The sequence below is a fragment of the Leucoraja erinacea genome, unplaced genomic scaffold (assembly GCF_028641065.1).
Source record: "Leucoraja erinacea ecotype New England unplaced genomic scaffold, Leri_hhj_1 Leri_51C, whole genome shotgun sequence".
NCBI lineage: Eukaryota > Metazoa > Chordata > Chondrichthyes > Rajiformes > Rajidae > Leucoraja > Leucoraja erinaceus.
In genome coordinates this window covers 220,549-236,374 of record NW_026576421.1, presented here as the reverse complement: position 1 = coordinate 236,374, position 15,826 = coordinate 220,549, and the positions used below count along the sequence as shown (strand labels likewise).

At 50.1% G+C, this 15,826-nt stretch overlaps 1 protein-coding gene across 1 annotated transcript in view; it reads right to left on the bottom strand.

Moving 5' to 3' along the window:
• The window catches only part of dnah2 (dynein, axonemal, heavy chain 2), a 130,114-nt gene that overhangs the window by 48,981 nt on the left and 65,307 nt on the right, over positions 1-15,826 (bottom strand). The window contains 8 exon segments of the mRNA XM_055630719.1: positions 484-588; positions 1,456-1,680; positions 2,697-2,895; positions 4,494-4,585; positions 7,958-8,110; positions 9,852-10,010; positions 11,055-11,192; positions 12,692-12,828. Coding sequence (XP_055486694.1) covers positions 484-588; positions 1,456-1,680; positions 2,697-2,895; positions 4,494-4,585; positions 7,958-8,110; positions 9,852-10,010; positions 11,055-11,192; positions 12,692-12,828 — 1,208 coding nt within the window.

Here is a 15,826-nt window from a genome sequence, read left to right as displayed (position 1 = left end):
CGTTTCGGGTCGAGACCCTTCTTCCAAAAATGCTGGAGAAACTCAGCGGGTGAGGCAGCATCTATGGAGAGAAGGAATAGGTGACGTTTCGGGTCGAGACCTGGAAGCATCTATGGAGCGAAGGAATAGGTGACGTTTCGTGTCGAGACCCTTCCGGGTCTCGACCCGAAACGTCACCTATTCCTTCGCTCCATAGATGCTGCCTCACCCGCTAAGTTTCTCCAGCATTTTTGTCTACCTTCGATTTTTCCAGCATCTGCAGTTCTTTCTTTAACCAGTCAAAGAGACATTCAGCTTTGATCAACTTGCCCAACATACTACTCCCACCTGCCTGTGTTGGGCCCCATTCCCTAAAAGAATGAGGTCACCTCGCATGTCCTGCTATAGGAATATGGTTTGGTACAGAAACTGTTCAGTTTAATATCAGTTCAAATCTCAGCATCTTCAGACATTTGAGTTCAGGGTTGAATAAGTGGCACCTACCACAGGGAAGGTCATGTTGATCAGGTTGAAGCGGCTCAGCAGACGGGGTGAGATGGCCGTGCGTCCCCCACCTGGAGGCCCCATCGCACCCATCAGAAACATCTCCTGTGGAGACAACACTGGGTCAACGTGCCACCTCCACGCGCCAATCAGCCGCGCGCGCCCCTTTACGCTACAAGCTGCCATGTTGGAATACCACAGACACTTCCCCATTAGAAACATTAGGTGAAGAAGTAAGCCAGCACCGCCATTCAACATAATCCGATTCAGATTCAATTTTAATTGTCACTGGCTCCCGGTGCACTTTCGGGTTCATTTTAAGATACTGTTATTTGTTTTTAAATCTCTGAATAGGCTCGCCCCGCCTTACCTCTCTGAGCTGCTCCACCCATACGCTCCTGCCCGGTCCCTCAGGTCAGCTGGTCAGCTGCTCCTGGAGGTACCGAGGTCTAGTCGGAGGCTCAGAGGGGATAGAGCCTTCTCTGTTGCTGCTCCGGCACTCTGGAACACCCTGCCGTTGCACATCAGACAGGCCCCCTCACTGTCCATCTTCAAATCCATTGTTAAAACGCATTTGTACTCCCTGGCTTTTGACCATGCCTGAGGCTTTGCTTCTGTTTGTGGTGTTTTTGATGTTTCTTTATTTTACTTGTCTTTTCCTACTATTTCTTTTGATTGTTATTTTTGGTGTGTATTAACTTTTTTGTCAATGATTAGTGATGTACAGCACTTTGTTGCAACTATGTTTGTTTTTAAAGTGCTCTATAAATAAAATTATTATTATTATTATTATTATTGTCAGTGTACAGTACAGAGACAACGAAATGCATAATCATCCACAATCAGTACCCCAGTATCGTCCCCAACCTCAATTCTCAGTGCAACATGGAACTGAGTGTGTCTCTACCACTCTAGAATCTGGCGAGTGGAGATATTTTCAGGCAGGGCCCCGCAACAAGAGGATGTCGTTACCTTGATGTACTTTATAGACTGTTTGAGTCGGTCGTACCAGAAGCCGTAATCAATCCAGAGCCGGAGCAGCTCCAGGGGAGGCTGGGAGCCGAAGGTGTCCTTGGCCGGCATGTTCAGGTCATCCATAAATGTGATCAGCTTCTTGCCAGCGAGAGGGACATAAACTCCTTTTGTTCTCTTCTCCACCCGGCTCTCGATGATTTCCTGCACGTTACTGGATGTTGTCTGTGAGTATGGACAAGGAAAGTCAAGGATCGCTTTCACAACGACAAAGCAATCATTCCCTCCATGTCTCCTTGGTCCACTTTCCCAATGTCCCCATCGACACCTCCTTTCCCAACCTCAAATAAGCTCGCAACTACATACACAACTCTTGTTATTATTGCACTATAACCATATAACAATTACAGCACGGAAACAGGCCATCTCGGCCCTTCAAGTCCGTGCCGAACACGTATTCTCCCCTAGTCCCATCTACCTGCGCTCAGACCATAACCCTCCATTCCTTTCCCGTCCATATAACTATCCAATTTATTTTTAAATGATAAAAACGAACCTGCCTCCACCACTTCCACTGGAAGCTCATTCCACACAGCCACCACTCTCTGAGTAAAGAAGTTCCCCCTCATGTTACACCTAAACTTCTGTCCCTTAATTCTCAAGTCATGTCCCCTTGTTTGAATCTTCCCTCCTCTCAGTGGGAAAAGCTTATCCACGTCAACTCTGTCTATCCCTCTCAACATTTTAAAGACCTCTATCATGTCCCCCTTAACCTTCTGCGCTTCAAAGAATAAAGCCCTAGCTTGTTCAACCTTTCTCTGTAACTATTATTGTTTGTATTTGTGTATACGTATGTGTGCGTGTATATATCTATATAACTAAAGTCCCATCTTGACCACTTCCTGTCTGCTCTGTATATTGATTTTAGAAAAAATGCTACCACATGTCGCTATGATTTTTGGCCATCTTACTCACAGTCCTCCTCCGCTGTGGCAGCCCTGAGGATTTTTCCAATCGATGAAAAATAAAAAAGTTATGTGTGTTTAAAAAAATCTTGATCAGCTGATTCGTCCTCTCGTCTGTCAATGACCACGATAATGGTAACGCCCCTTCGGGGGGGGGGGGAGGGGGGGGCAGGACTATAAAACCCTGGATATAAAGTCCTTCTGGCCCACAATACCTGTACTAGCGCTCCAGAAACCCAGCCGCTAAGAGTCTTTGGCCGGCCAGTGTGTCCTTACCTGCGCAGACATGTTGACTGTGAGGATTGACCAGGTCGTTTCGTCCAGACTGTGGAGGGCATGCTGAGCGACAGAGGTCTTGCCTGTGCCCACTGGCCCCACCAGCAGCACGGGGCATTGATTGGCCACCAAGCTGCTGACCAGGAAGTTGTAGCGCACAGTGTCCACTGTGGGGATGATGATCTTATAAAACGGCAAGCTGCGGGGAAAGAGGCAAAGCACATCACACTTGTGTTAGAGCAAGAAGGTGGAGAATGCTGGAGGAACTCAGCGGGTGAGGCAGCATCTATGGAGCGAAGGAATAGGTGACGTTTCGGGTCGAGACCCTTCTTCCAAAAATGCTGGAGAAACTCAGCGGGTGAGGCAGCATCTATGGAGAGAAGGAATAGGTGACGTTTCGGGTCGAGACCTGGAAGCATCTATGGAGCGAAGGAATAGGTGACGTTTCGTGTCGAGACCCTTCCGGGTCTCGACCCGAAACGTCACCTATTCCTTCGCTCCATAGATGCTGCCTCACCCGCTGAGTTTCTCCAGCATTTTTGTCTACCTTCAATTTTTCCAGCATCTGCAGTTCTTTCTTTAACCATAGATAAGTTTTTTTGGCCTTCCATCACAGCGATGTGATGGATGTTTATGTAAATTATGTTGTGTCTTGGGTCTATTTGTTTGTAATGTATGGCTGCAGAAACGGCATTTCGTTTGGACCTCAAGGGGTCCAAATGACAAATAAATTGAATCTTGAATCTTGAATCTTGACATTCAGCTTTGATCAACTTGCCCACGCCGACCAACATACCCCACCTATACTACTCCCACCTGCCTGTGTTGGGCCCCATGTAGAAACATAGAAAAACATAGACAAATAGGTGCAGGAGAGGGCCATTCACCCTGGCTGGCCCCATCCTGGGGGCGGAGTTCGATTCTCGGGAGGTGGCTCTTGGTTTCCTGGGCCTCCAAATATATTCCAAATGGAAATGACACTGGTGGTCTTGGAGGGGAGGATGCTCCTCAATCTGCCGAGCATCCTGGACAATACACCTCAACCCCTCCATGACACACTGGTCAACCTGAGGAGCACCTTCACCTGTTGCTTATAGAACATAGAAACAATCACCACTCTCTGCGTGAAAAATGTTTTTCTCATCTCGGTCCTAAAAGATTTCCCCCTTATCCTTAAACTGTGACCCCTTGTTCTGGACTTCCCCAACATCAGGAACAATCTTCCTGCATCTAGCCTGTCCAACCCCTTAAGAATTTTGTAAGTTTCTATAAGATCCCCCCTCAATCTTCTAAATTCTAGCGAGTACAAGCCGAGTCTATCCAGTCTTTCTTCATATGAAAGTCCTGACATCCCAGGAATCAGTCTGGTGAACCTTCTCTGTACTCCCTCTATGGCAAGAATTTCTTTCCTCAGATAAGGAGACCAAAACTGTACGACAATACTCCAGGTGTGGTCTCACCAAGACCCTGTACAACTGCAGTAGAACCTCCCTGCTCCTAGACTCAAATCCTCTATGGCAAGAATGTCTTTCCTCAGATTAGGAGACCAAAACTGTACGCAATACTCCAGGTGTGGTCTCACCAAGACCCTGTACAACTGCAGCTATTATGGGTTTTACAGAGTACTATATGTTTCGATGGGCAGAAAGGCCTACTCCTGCACCTATTGTCTATGTTTCTAGATGTTCGTGGTGCTGCTGCTACTAAGGAGTTCACTGTTCCATTCCAGGACATATCACAATAAAACTCTTTTGTCTTGACTTAAACTGATGTGTTTTCTTCAAACAGTTGCCTTACTTGGAGGGGTAGCGCCAAGATTTCATCAGCTTTTCCTCGAACGAGGTCCACACCTTGGTCTTTGGATCAACATAATACTCGTAGACAGTTTCCTGTGCAGCAGAAAACAGGGCTGTTAGTGGGAGAAATCAACACCGGAGTACACTGGGCCTCTCCCTTATAAACGGATCCACATTCTTCAATAGAGAGCACTGCACATTTGGCCCATCACATCTGTGCCTGTCCAAATCCAGCAGTACAATTAACACCCTGCCCCCGCTAGTTTCTACAGCCCTGTCATCTTCTCCATTTTATGCATTATTCCAATGTCCCTTTCATTCCACGTTGTCCCAGATTCTGTAGCCCCAGTCCTTGCCCTTGCTAACTGCAGAGTGGAGTACACCGACACACTGTGTAGTATACCGACACAGAGTGTACCGACACAGAGTGTGCCGACACGGAGTGTACCGACACAGAGTGTACCGACACAGAGTGTACTGACACAGGGTGCACCGACACAGAGTGTACTGACACACAGAGTGTACCGACACAGGGTGTACTGACACAGAGTGTACTGACACAGAGTGTACCGACACAGGGTGTACCGACACAGAGTGTATCGACACAGAGTGTACCGACACAGAGTGTATCGACACAGAGTGTACCGACACAGAGTGTATCGACACAGAGTGTACCGACACAGAGTGTACCAACACAGAGTGTATCGACACAGAGTGTAGACACAGAGTGTACCAACACAGAGTGTACCGACACAGAGTGTACCGACACAGAGTGTACCGACACAGGGTGTACCGACACAGAGTGTACTGACACACAGAGTGTATCGACACAGAGTGTAGACACAGAGTGTACCAACACAGAGTGTACCGACACAGACTGTACCGACACAGAGTGTACCGACACAGAGTGTACCGACACAGAGTGTACCGACACAGAGTGTACCTCCACAGAGAGTACAGACACAGAGTGTACCGACACAGAGTGTATATAGACAGAGTGTATCGACACAGAGTGTACCGACACAGAGTGTACCGACACAGAGTGTACCGACACAGAGTGTACCGACACAGGGTGTACCGACACAGAGTGTACCGACACAGCGTGTACCGACACAGAGTGTACTGACACAGAGTGTACCGACACAGAGTGTACCGACACAGAGTGTACCGACACAGAGTGTACGGACACAGAGTGTACCGACACAGGGTGTACCGACACAGAGTGTACCGACACAGAGTGTAGACACAGAGTTGTACCGACACAGAGTGTACTGACACAGAGTGTATCGACACAGGGTGTACCGACACAGAGTGTACTGACACAGAGTGTACCGACACAGGGTGTACCGACACAGAGTGTACCGACACAGAGTGTGTAGACACAGAGTGTACCGACACAGAGTGTACCGACACAGAGTGTACTGACACAGAGTGTACCGACACAGGGTGTACCGACACAGGGTGTACCGACACAGAGTGTACCGACACAGAGTGTACCGACACAGAGTGTACCGACACAGGGTGTACCGACACAGAGTGTACAGTGACACAGAGTGTACCGACACAGGGTGTACCGACACAGAGTGTACCGACACAGAGTGTAGACACAGAGTGTAGACACAGAGTGTACCAACACAGAGTGTACCGACACAGAGTGTACCGACACAGAGTGTACCGACACAGAGTGTACCGACACAGAGTGTATCGACACAGAGTGTAGACACAGAGTGTACCGACACAGAGTATACCGACACAGAGTGTACCGACACAGAGTGTACCGACACAGAGTGTACCGACACAGAGTGTATCGACACAGAGTGTAGACACAGAGTGTACCGACACAGAGTATACCGACACAGAGTGTATCCACACAGAGTGTATCGACACAGAGTGTAGACACAGAGTGTACCGACACAGAGTGTACCGACACAGAGTGTACCGACACAGAGTGTATCGACACAGAGTGTAGACACAGAGTGTACTGACACACAGAGTGTACCGACACAGAGTGTACTGACACACAGAGTGTACCGACACAGAGTGTACCGACACAGAGTGTACCGACACAGAGTGTACCGACACAGAGTGTACCAACACACTGTGGAGTATACCGACAGAGTGTACCGACACAGAGTATACCGACACAGAGTGTACCGACACAGAGTGTACCAACACACTGTGGAGTATACCAACAGAGTATACCGACACAGAGTGTACCAACACACACTGTGGAGTATACCGACACACTGCTGGCTGTGTTAACTCGCTCTCTCCAGCCCTCCCCTCCCCGTTTGTAAATGTGTACAAAGGATCACCGGGACAAAAGTTCCCCCGTTGGAGTGTAAGGCTGCACACACACACAGGCGTCACGGTGGCACAGCGGTAGAGTTGCTGCCTTACAGCACTTGCAGCGCCGGAGACCCGGGTTCCATCCTGACCACGGGTGCCGTCTGTGCGCAGTTTGTACCTCCTCAGGGTGGGTTTTCTCCGAGATCTTCAATTTCCTCCCACACTCCACAGACGTGCAGGTTTGTAGGACAATGTAGGGCTGGGCTCCAACACCATGACCCAGAGCGCGGCCTTGCATCACCCGGCGCGGCTTTATAATGGCCGCGGGACTTATTTACCATCGCCCGCCGGGGGCTTTGACTCTGACATCGGGAGGAGAATGAGGAGTGCAGGGGAGAGATAAGACTTTGCCTTCCATCACAGTGAGGAGGAGATTCGCTGTGATGCATGTCTATGTAAATTGTGTTGTGTCTTGGTTCTTCTTCTTGTTTGTATGACATAGAAACATAGAAACATAGAAATTAGGTGCAGGAGTAGGCCATTCGGCCCTTCGAGCCTGCACCGCCATTTAATATGATCATGGCTGATCATCCAATTCAGTATCCCGTACCTGCCTTCTCTCCATACCCTCTGGTCCCCTTGGCCACAAGGGCCACATCTAACTCCCTCTTAAATATAGCCAATGAACTGGCCTCAACTACCCTCTGTGGCAGAGAGTTCCAGAGATTCACCACTCTCTGTGTGAAAAAGTTCTCCTCATCTCGGTTTTAAAGGATTTCCCCCTTATCCTTAAGCTGTGACCCCTTGTTCTGGACTTCCCCAACATCGGGAACAATCTTCCTGCATCTAGCCTGTCCAACCCCTTAAGAATTTTGTAAGTTTCTGCAGAAACCACATTTTGTTTGAACCTCTGGGTTCAAATGACAACAAATAAATTGTATTGTATTGTATTGTATTGTGTAAGTGTAAATTGTCCCTATTGTGTGTGTGTGTGTGTGTGTGTGTGTGTGTGTGTGTGTGTGTGTGTGTGTGTGTGTGTGTGTGTGTGTGTGTGTGTGTGTGTGTGTGTGTGTGTGTGTGTGTGTGTGCGTGCGTGCGTGTGTGTGGAGGATAGTATTAGTTAGTGTGCGGGGATGGGACCCGGTGGATAACTCTAAACTGTACGAAGCCTCTCACCTTGCTGGGGAAGCTGCCATCCATCTCCCGCAAGAAGTTATCCATCTTCTTCCTCCCTTCTTCGTCCACAGACGCGCACACGGACCAGATCAAACTGAAGACAAAGACCATGGAGATCATGTGCATGTGGTTATCGGGGTCACCGGGGTTCACCTGAAAGACACAGCAGCAAAACTGAGGGGAAAATATCTCTAGTTGGGCCACAAAGTACCAGGGAAAAACCAGCAGCCAACATTGCTCCAGCTCCCTCCCTCCCCCCATTTTAGGAAGCAACGCTTACTCAAGGGCCTGTCCCACTTACGTGTCCTTGGCACGCAGATTACGCGACCGCAAGGTCGCGTAATCTGCGTGCCAAGGACACGTAAGTGGGACATGCCCTTAACTCTTCCAGCTCCGGCTGTTCCAACAAGACTCTGACTTATTCTTCAACTGTGTGTGTGTGTGGCCCCTGGTTCTGGACTCCCCCAACATCGGGAACATGTTTCCCCCATCTAGCCTGTCCAGTACCTAAATAACTTTATGTTTCTATAAGATCCCCTCTGACTTATTCTTCAACTGTGTGTGTGTGTGTGTGGCCCCTGGTTCTGGACTCCCCCAACATCGGGAACATGTTTCCCCCATCTAGCCTGTCCAGTACCTAAATAACTTTATGTTTCTATAAGATCCCCTCTGACTTATTCTTCAGCTGTGTGTGTGTGTGGCCCCTGGTTTTGGAATTCCCCCAACATCGGGAACATGTTTCCCCCATCTAGCCTGTCCAATCCCTAAATTATTTTATGTTTCTATAAGATCCCCTCTGACTTATTCTTCAACTGTGTGTGTGTGTGTGTGGCACCTGGTTCTGGACTCCCCCCAACATCGGGAACATGTTTCCCCCATCTAGCCTGTCCAGTCCCTAAATAATTTTATGTTTCTATAAGATCCCCTCTCACTTATTCTTCAACTGTGTGTGTGTGTGTGGCACCTGGTTCTGGACTCCCCCCAACATCGGGAACATGTTTCCCCCATCTAGCCTGTCCAGTCCCTAAATTATTTTATGTTTCTATAAGATCCCCTCTCACTTATTCTTCAACTGTGTGTGTGTGTGTGGCCCCTGTTTCTGGACTCCCCCAACATCGGGAACATGTTTCCCCCATCTAGCCTGTCCAGTCCCTAAATTATTTTATGTTTCTATAAGATCCCCTCTGACTTATTCTTCAACTGTGTGTGTGTGTGGCCCCTGGTTCTGGACTCCCCCAACATCGGGAACATGTTTCCCCCATCTAGCCTGTCCAGTCCCTAAATTATTTTATGTTTCTATAAGATCCCCTCTGACTTATTCTTCAACTGTGTGTGTGTGTGGCCCCTGGTTCTGGACTCCCCCAACATCGGGAACATGTTTCCCCCATCTAGCCTGTCCAGTCCCTAAATTATTTTATGTTTCTATAAGATCCCCTCTCACTTATTCTTCAACTGTGTGTGTGTGTGTGTGGCCCCTGGTTCTGGACTCCCCCCAACATCGGGAACATTTTTCCCCCATCTAGCCTGTCCAATCCCTAAATTATTTTATGTTTCTATAAGATGCCCTCTCATCCTTCTAAATTACAGTGAATACAAGCCCAGTCGATCCACTCTTTGGGGTGTGAGATTGCAACCTTCACCTGTTTCGACTAATGCAATCAACTCGACGTGCACAAACGGAAGATCAAATAGAACAAGTTGGCCTACCACACCACACGAAAGAAGAGGGAGAAGATCCATTCTTTCATCATATCTCCGACCGAGCATCCCGGGAATTAATTAAGCTGGTGAACTCCCTCAATAGGCAGAGTGTCCTTGGTCAAACTAGGAGACCCAAGCTGCACACGATACTGCACGTGCGGTCTCACCAGGACCTCCTTGCTCCTGTACTCACCCCGTTCTCCACTGTGGCCATGGTCTCGTACAGGTTGCATAGAGATACCACCCCCGAGTGCTCAGCAATGGGGATCAGCTCCTTGCAGTGTTCTTTCTTGAAGTGCAGCGTCTTTTCGATGCTTTTCTGAAACATTTCCTGAAGTTGCTCGTGCTCATCCTGCGAATGGCAAGCAGCAATGTCAGGTAACGCGGCTTCGATCCCGGCCACGGGTGCTGTCAGTGCGGAGTTTGCATGTTCGCTCCAAAGACTAAACCTACAAGTTGCTGAACACCTTTAACTCCCCTGCCCTGGGCCTCCCACTGTCAGAGTGAGTCAAATTGGTCAAACAGCACCTCACATTCCGTTTGGGCAGCTTACACCCCAGCGGTATGAACATTGACATCTCTAACTTCAAGTTACCCTTGCTCTCCCTCCCTCTCTCTCTCTCCATCCCCTCCCCCTTCCCAGTTCTCCCACCAGTCTTACTGTCTCCATCTCTGTCACGCCCACTCCCCGACATCAGTCTGAAGAAGGGTCTCGACCCAAACCTTCAGCCATCCCTTCTCTCAGAGATGCTGCCTGTCCCGCTGAGTTACTCCAGCATTTTGTGTCTACCTCCTGTTCTCATGCCGTATCTCTACAGTCTAGTGAGTGTACGGAAAAGGCATTGGAGTTGGATCATCTCATGAACTAGCATTGCACAAATAGGTACCCACTCACTGGGACCAAGTTTGGGCCCCATATGTAAGGAAGGATGCGCTGGCTCTGGAGAGGGTTTACAACAATGGTTCCAGGAATGTGTGGGTGAGCATATGATGAGCGTTTGACAGCACTGGGCCTGTACTCGCTGGAGTTTAGAAGGATGAGCGGGGACCTCATTGAAACTTACAGAATAATGAAAGGCCTGGATAGAGTGGATGTGGAGAGGATGTTCCCACTAGTGGGAGAGTCTAGAGTCTAGGACCAGAGGTCACAGCCTCAGAATTAAAGGGCGCTCTTTTAGAAAGGAGGTGAGGAGGAACTTCTTTAGCCAGAGGGTGGTGAATCTGTGGGATTCTTTGCCACACAGACGGCCACAAGTCAGTGGATATATTTAAGGCAGAGATGGACAAATTCTTGATTAAAACGGGTATCAAGGACTATGGGGAGAAAGGAGGCAGAGATCAGCCATGATTGAATGGCGGAGTAGACTGGATGGGCCGAATGGCCTGGTGTACCTACCTTGGGCCGTTTGTTCAGCCATGACTGGACATATGGCTTCCATCCAAGGTCAGTGTAGTCGGTGTAAACCATCCCGCAGCGAGACACGGTGGCAGGAGAGGCAACGGCCAGGTTTTCCACTTCAAACAGCAGAGAAACCTGGCGGTGGGAGACAAAGCTGGCCATCAGGGAGCTCAGGCAAGGTGTTCCGAACTATCTCAGACAGAGCAACAAGGGGAGCCTCGATCTCCCGGTCTTAGAGTCACCTCTTGCTATTGAGGGAGCCCAGCGTAGGTTCACCAGGTTAATTCCCGGGATGGCGGGACTGTCGTATGCTGAGAGAATGGAGCGGCTGGGCTTGTACACTCTGCGTTTAGAAGGATGAGAGGGAATCTCATTGAAACATATAAGATTGTTAACGGTTTGGACACACTAGAGGCAGGAAACATGTTGGGGGAGTCCAGAACCAGGGGCCACACACACACACACACACACAGTTTAAGAATCAGGGGTCGGCTATTTAGAACGGAGACGAGGAAACACTTTTTCTCACAGAGTGTGGTGAGTCTGTGGAATTCTCTGCCTCAGAGGGCGGTGGAGGCCGGTTCTCTGGATGCCTTCAAGAGAGAGCTAGATAGGGCTCTTAAAGGGCTTGTCCCACTTACGGGACCTTTTCAGCGACTGCCGGCATCCGTCATAGGTCGCTGAAAATGTTCAACACACGACCATACAGGCGACATGTCGCGGGGTGTCACCAGGGGGCATGTTGCCTGTATGGCCGTGAGTGGTCTCCTAGTCACCCAAAGGAGTTGTGGCGTCTCTCTGGTCGCTGCTGAATTATCAACATGAAAAAGGTCGCGTAAGTGGGACAGGCCCTTAAAGATAGCGGAGTCAAGGAATATGGGGAGCAGGCAGGAGCGGGGTACTGATTGTGGATGATCAGCCGTGATCACATTGAATGGGGGTGCTACCTCGAAGGGCCGAATGGTCTACTCCTACACCTATTGTCTAAGGTAGACACAAATGCTGGAGAAACTCAGCGGTTGTGTCTACCTTTGATTTTACCAGCGTCTGCAGTTCTTTCTCAAACATTAGATTCACCTCTTGAAGCCTGACTGCCATATCACTCTCTCCACACCAACATGTTTGATGCATGGACCTAATCACTGCAGTGTAGAAGGGAAATTAAAACATATCTCATCGCTTGAAGACAAGAGGAACTTGAAGAGGAGCTACTTCATGTGTCAGCGACATTTGACCTCCCTACCCAGGGGGAATGCAGGGCAGATTTAAACACCAGTCGTGCCATAGAGACACAAGGAACTGTAGGTGCTGGAATCTCCAGCCAAACGCAAAGTGCTGGAGGAATTCAGGCAGCATCTGTGGAATGGATTGAATGTGTAGGAAGGGGCAGCAGATGCTGGGTTAATCCGAAGATAGACACAAAAAGCTGGAGTAACTCAGCGGATCAGTCAGCATATCTGGGGAGAAGGAATAGGTGACGTTTCAGACCTGAAGGGTGGGTCTCGACCTGAAACGTGGCCTTGTGCTTTTGCCCAGAGATGCTGTGTGACCCGCTGAGTTACTCCAGCTTTTTGTGTCTATCTTTGACCTGCTGGACACCTGCTGACATGCCAGGCTCTGCTGATGGTCCCTACCTGTTCGGGCATGGATATCCGCTCCCCGTTGATCAACGTCAACACCTTGTTGTCGTCCATGACTGAGTTCATGCTCTCAATCCAGAGAGTGTCCACTGGGCCATCAAACACAATCCACTTATCATCTGGCTTCTCATCTGTAGGTAGATCACACGCTTTGTTCAAATATACAGCTCAGGGCCCAGTAGACAGGGCTACACATAATCACAGGCATTGATGAAGCCACTGTGTACTGGTGGTGGCACGGTGCCGCAGCGGGTAGAGCTGCTGACCCGGCTTCCATCCTGAGTACGGGTGCTGTCTGTACGGAGTTTGCACGTTCTCCCTGGGTGCTCCGGCTTCCTCCCACACTACAAAGACGTGCAGGTTTGCAGGTCAATTGGCTTCTGTAAATTGTCCCTAATGTGTGGAATGGAGCTAGTGTGGGGATGGTTGGTCAGTACGGAGCTGGTGGGCCGAAGGGCCTGTTTCCATGCTGCATCTCTACACTAAACTAAGTGGCCAGCACCCTCAACCAAGTAGGCAGCACTTCCTCCAATCACAATTCAACACTGATGGAGTGCTGGAGTAACTCAGCGGGTCAGGCAGCATCTATGGAGCTAAGGAAATAGGCAACGTTTCGGGCCGAAACCCTTCCGGGTTTCGGCCCAAAACGTTGCCTATTTCCAGAAGGATTTCGGCCCGAAATGTTGCCTATTTCCTTCGCTCCATAGATGCTGCTGCACCATAACTCAGTGGGTCAGGCAGCATCTGTGGAGAACATGGATAGGTGACGTTTCACAGAGTGCTGGAGTAACTCAGTCAGGGTCAGCACAGCGTTTCACAGAGTGCTGGAGTAACTCAGCGGGTCAGGCAGCATCTGTGGAGAACATGGATAGGTGACGTTTCACAGTGCTGGAGTAACTCAGCTGGAGTAACTCAGCGGGTCAGGCAGCATCTGTGGAGAACATGGATAGGTGACGTTTCACAGAGTGCTGGAGTAAGTCAACTCAGGCAGCGGAGTCAGGCAGGTGCATTTCTGTGGAGAACTCAGTGGGTGGCACATGGGATGGATAGGTGACGTTTCACAGTGCTGGAGTAACTGGAGTCAGGCACTGTCATGGGGGTCAGTGCTGGAGTAATCAGTGGGTGGAGCAACTGTGGAGAACATGGATAGGTGACCTTTCACAGAGTGCTGGAGTAACTCAGCGGGTCAGGCAGCATCTGTGGACGGGTGACGTTTAGGGTTGGGGCCCTTCTTCCGAATGGGGTTGAGAGGGAAAGACAGAGCAGGCACGATAGAATGGCAGAGTAGACGCGATGGGCCGAATGGCCTACGTCTGCTACTCGGCTTTATGAACTTATGAACCCCAATGCACAAACCTTCTGAATATTCTCTCATAGTTTTACCGTAATTAGAGGTGAACTGACTGCTCGTTGTAAGCTTTCACCGTGTTGTTTTAATGCTATGACTGGGAACAATGTGAGAGTCTAACCATGATATTTAACCTGTCTGACATTTTTAGATTGCTCACACTTGTTTCCAGGGTTCTGCTCCTCCCTCTCTCCCTCTCTGTTCTCTCTCTCCCTCTCTCTGCCCTCTCCCTCTGTCTGCTCTCCCACTCTCTGCTCTCCCCCTCTCTCTGCTCTCCCCCTCTCTCTGCACTCCCCCTCTCTGCTCCCTCTCCCCTTCTCTCTGCTCCCTCTCCCCCTCTCTCCGCTCCCCTGCTCTCTCCGCTCCCTCCTCTCTCCCTCCCGCTCCCCTCTCCCCTCTCTGTTCTCCCCTATCTCCACTCCCTCTCTCTCTCTCTCTCCCTCTCTCCCTCTCCCTCTCTCCCTCCCTCTCTCTGCTCCTCTCTCCCCCTCTCTCTACTCCCCTCTCCCCCCCCTCTCTCCACTCCCGCCTCTCTCTCCTCTCTGTGCTCCCTATCTCCTCTCCCTCCTCTCCCTCTCCCTCTCCTCTCCCGCTCCCTCCTCTCTCCCCCTCTCTCTGCTCCCTCTCCCTCCCTCTCTCCCTCTCCCTCTCTCTCTCGCCCTCTCCTTCTCTCTGCTCCCTCTGCTCCTCCTTCTCTGTTCTCCCCTCTCTCTCTCCGCTCCCCCTCTCTCCTCTCTGCTCTCCCGCTCTCTCTCCTCTCTCCGCCCCCTCTCTCTCTCTCTCTCCCTCTCTCTCTCCCCTTCTCTCTGCTCTCTGCCCTCTCTCTCCCCTCTCTCTCCGCTCCCTCTCTCCCCTGCCCTCTCTCTGCTCCCCCTCTCTCCCTCTCTCCCTCTGCTCTCTCTCTCTCTCTCTCTCCTCTCCCTCCCTCTCGCTCTCTCTATCTCCCCCCCTCTCTCTCCCCCCCCTCTCTGCTCCCCCTCTCTCCCTCTCCCCCTCTCTCCACTCCCCCTCTCTCCACTCCCCCTCTCTCTGCTACCTACTGCAGGCAAACAACCCTTTGTGCTTCCAGTGCTGGTCTCTTCATCATCACCCAGGCTCCAGTGTTTTGGAATCCATCCCTGGAGTTTCTCTGCCCCATTGCACATGTTCCTCCAAACCTCCCGCACTGACCACATGCTCTCCGTCACCCACACTGTTATTTTCTCATCACAGTTTGACAATCGCCTTGTCAAGTGTTTTGGAATGTTTTTGCTCTATAAATGGAACCTGCTTTTGTACAGAAGGAGTTGAATAAATAGACCACAGAACAGTGCAGAACAGGCCTTTCGCCCCCACGATGTCTGAGCCATGATCACATTGAATGGCCGTGCTGGCTCGAAGGGCCGAATGGCCTACTCCTGCACCTATTGTCCAAAACAAAAGCATGATACCAGTTCCATTCCTCTGCCTGCATGTAATCCATATCCCTGTCTGATGACACACTGGCCAACCTGAGGAGCACCCACTGAGAACAGGGAAGATTCAAACAATGGACATGACTTCAGAATTAAGGGACAGAAGTTTAGGGGTAATCGAAGGGGAATGGCCTACTCCTGCACCTATTGTCCAAAACAAAAGCATGATACCAGTTCCATTCCTCTGCCTGCATGTAATCCATATCATTTAAAAATCTGATGAGCATACACTGGCCATGGAGGGTTATGGTATGAGTGCAGGCAGGTTCAGGGGAAAAAAAAAATTGTTCGGCATGGACTTGTAGGGCCGAGATGGCCTGTTTCCGT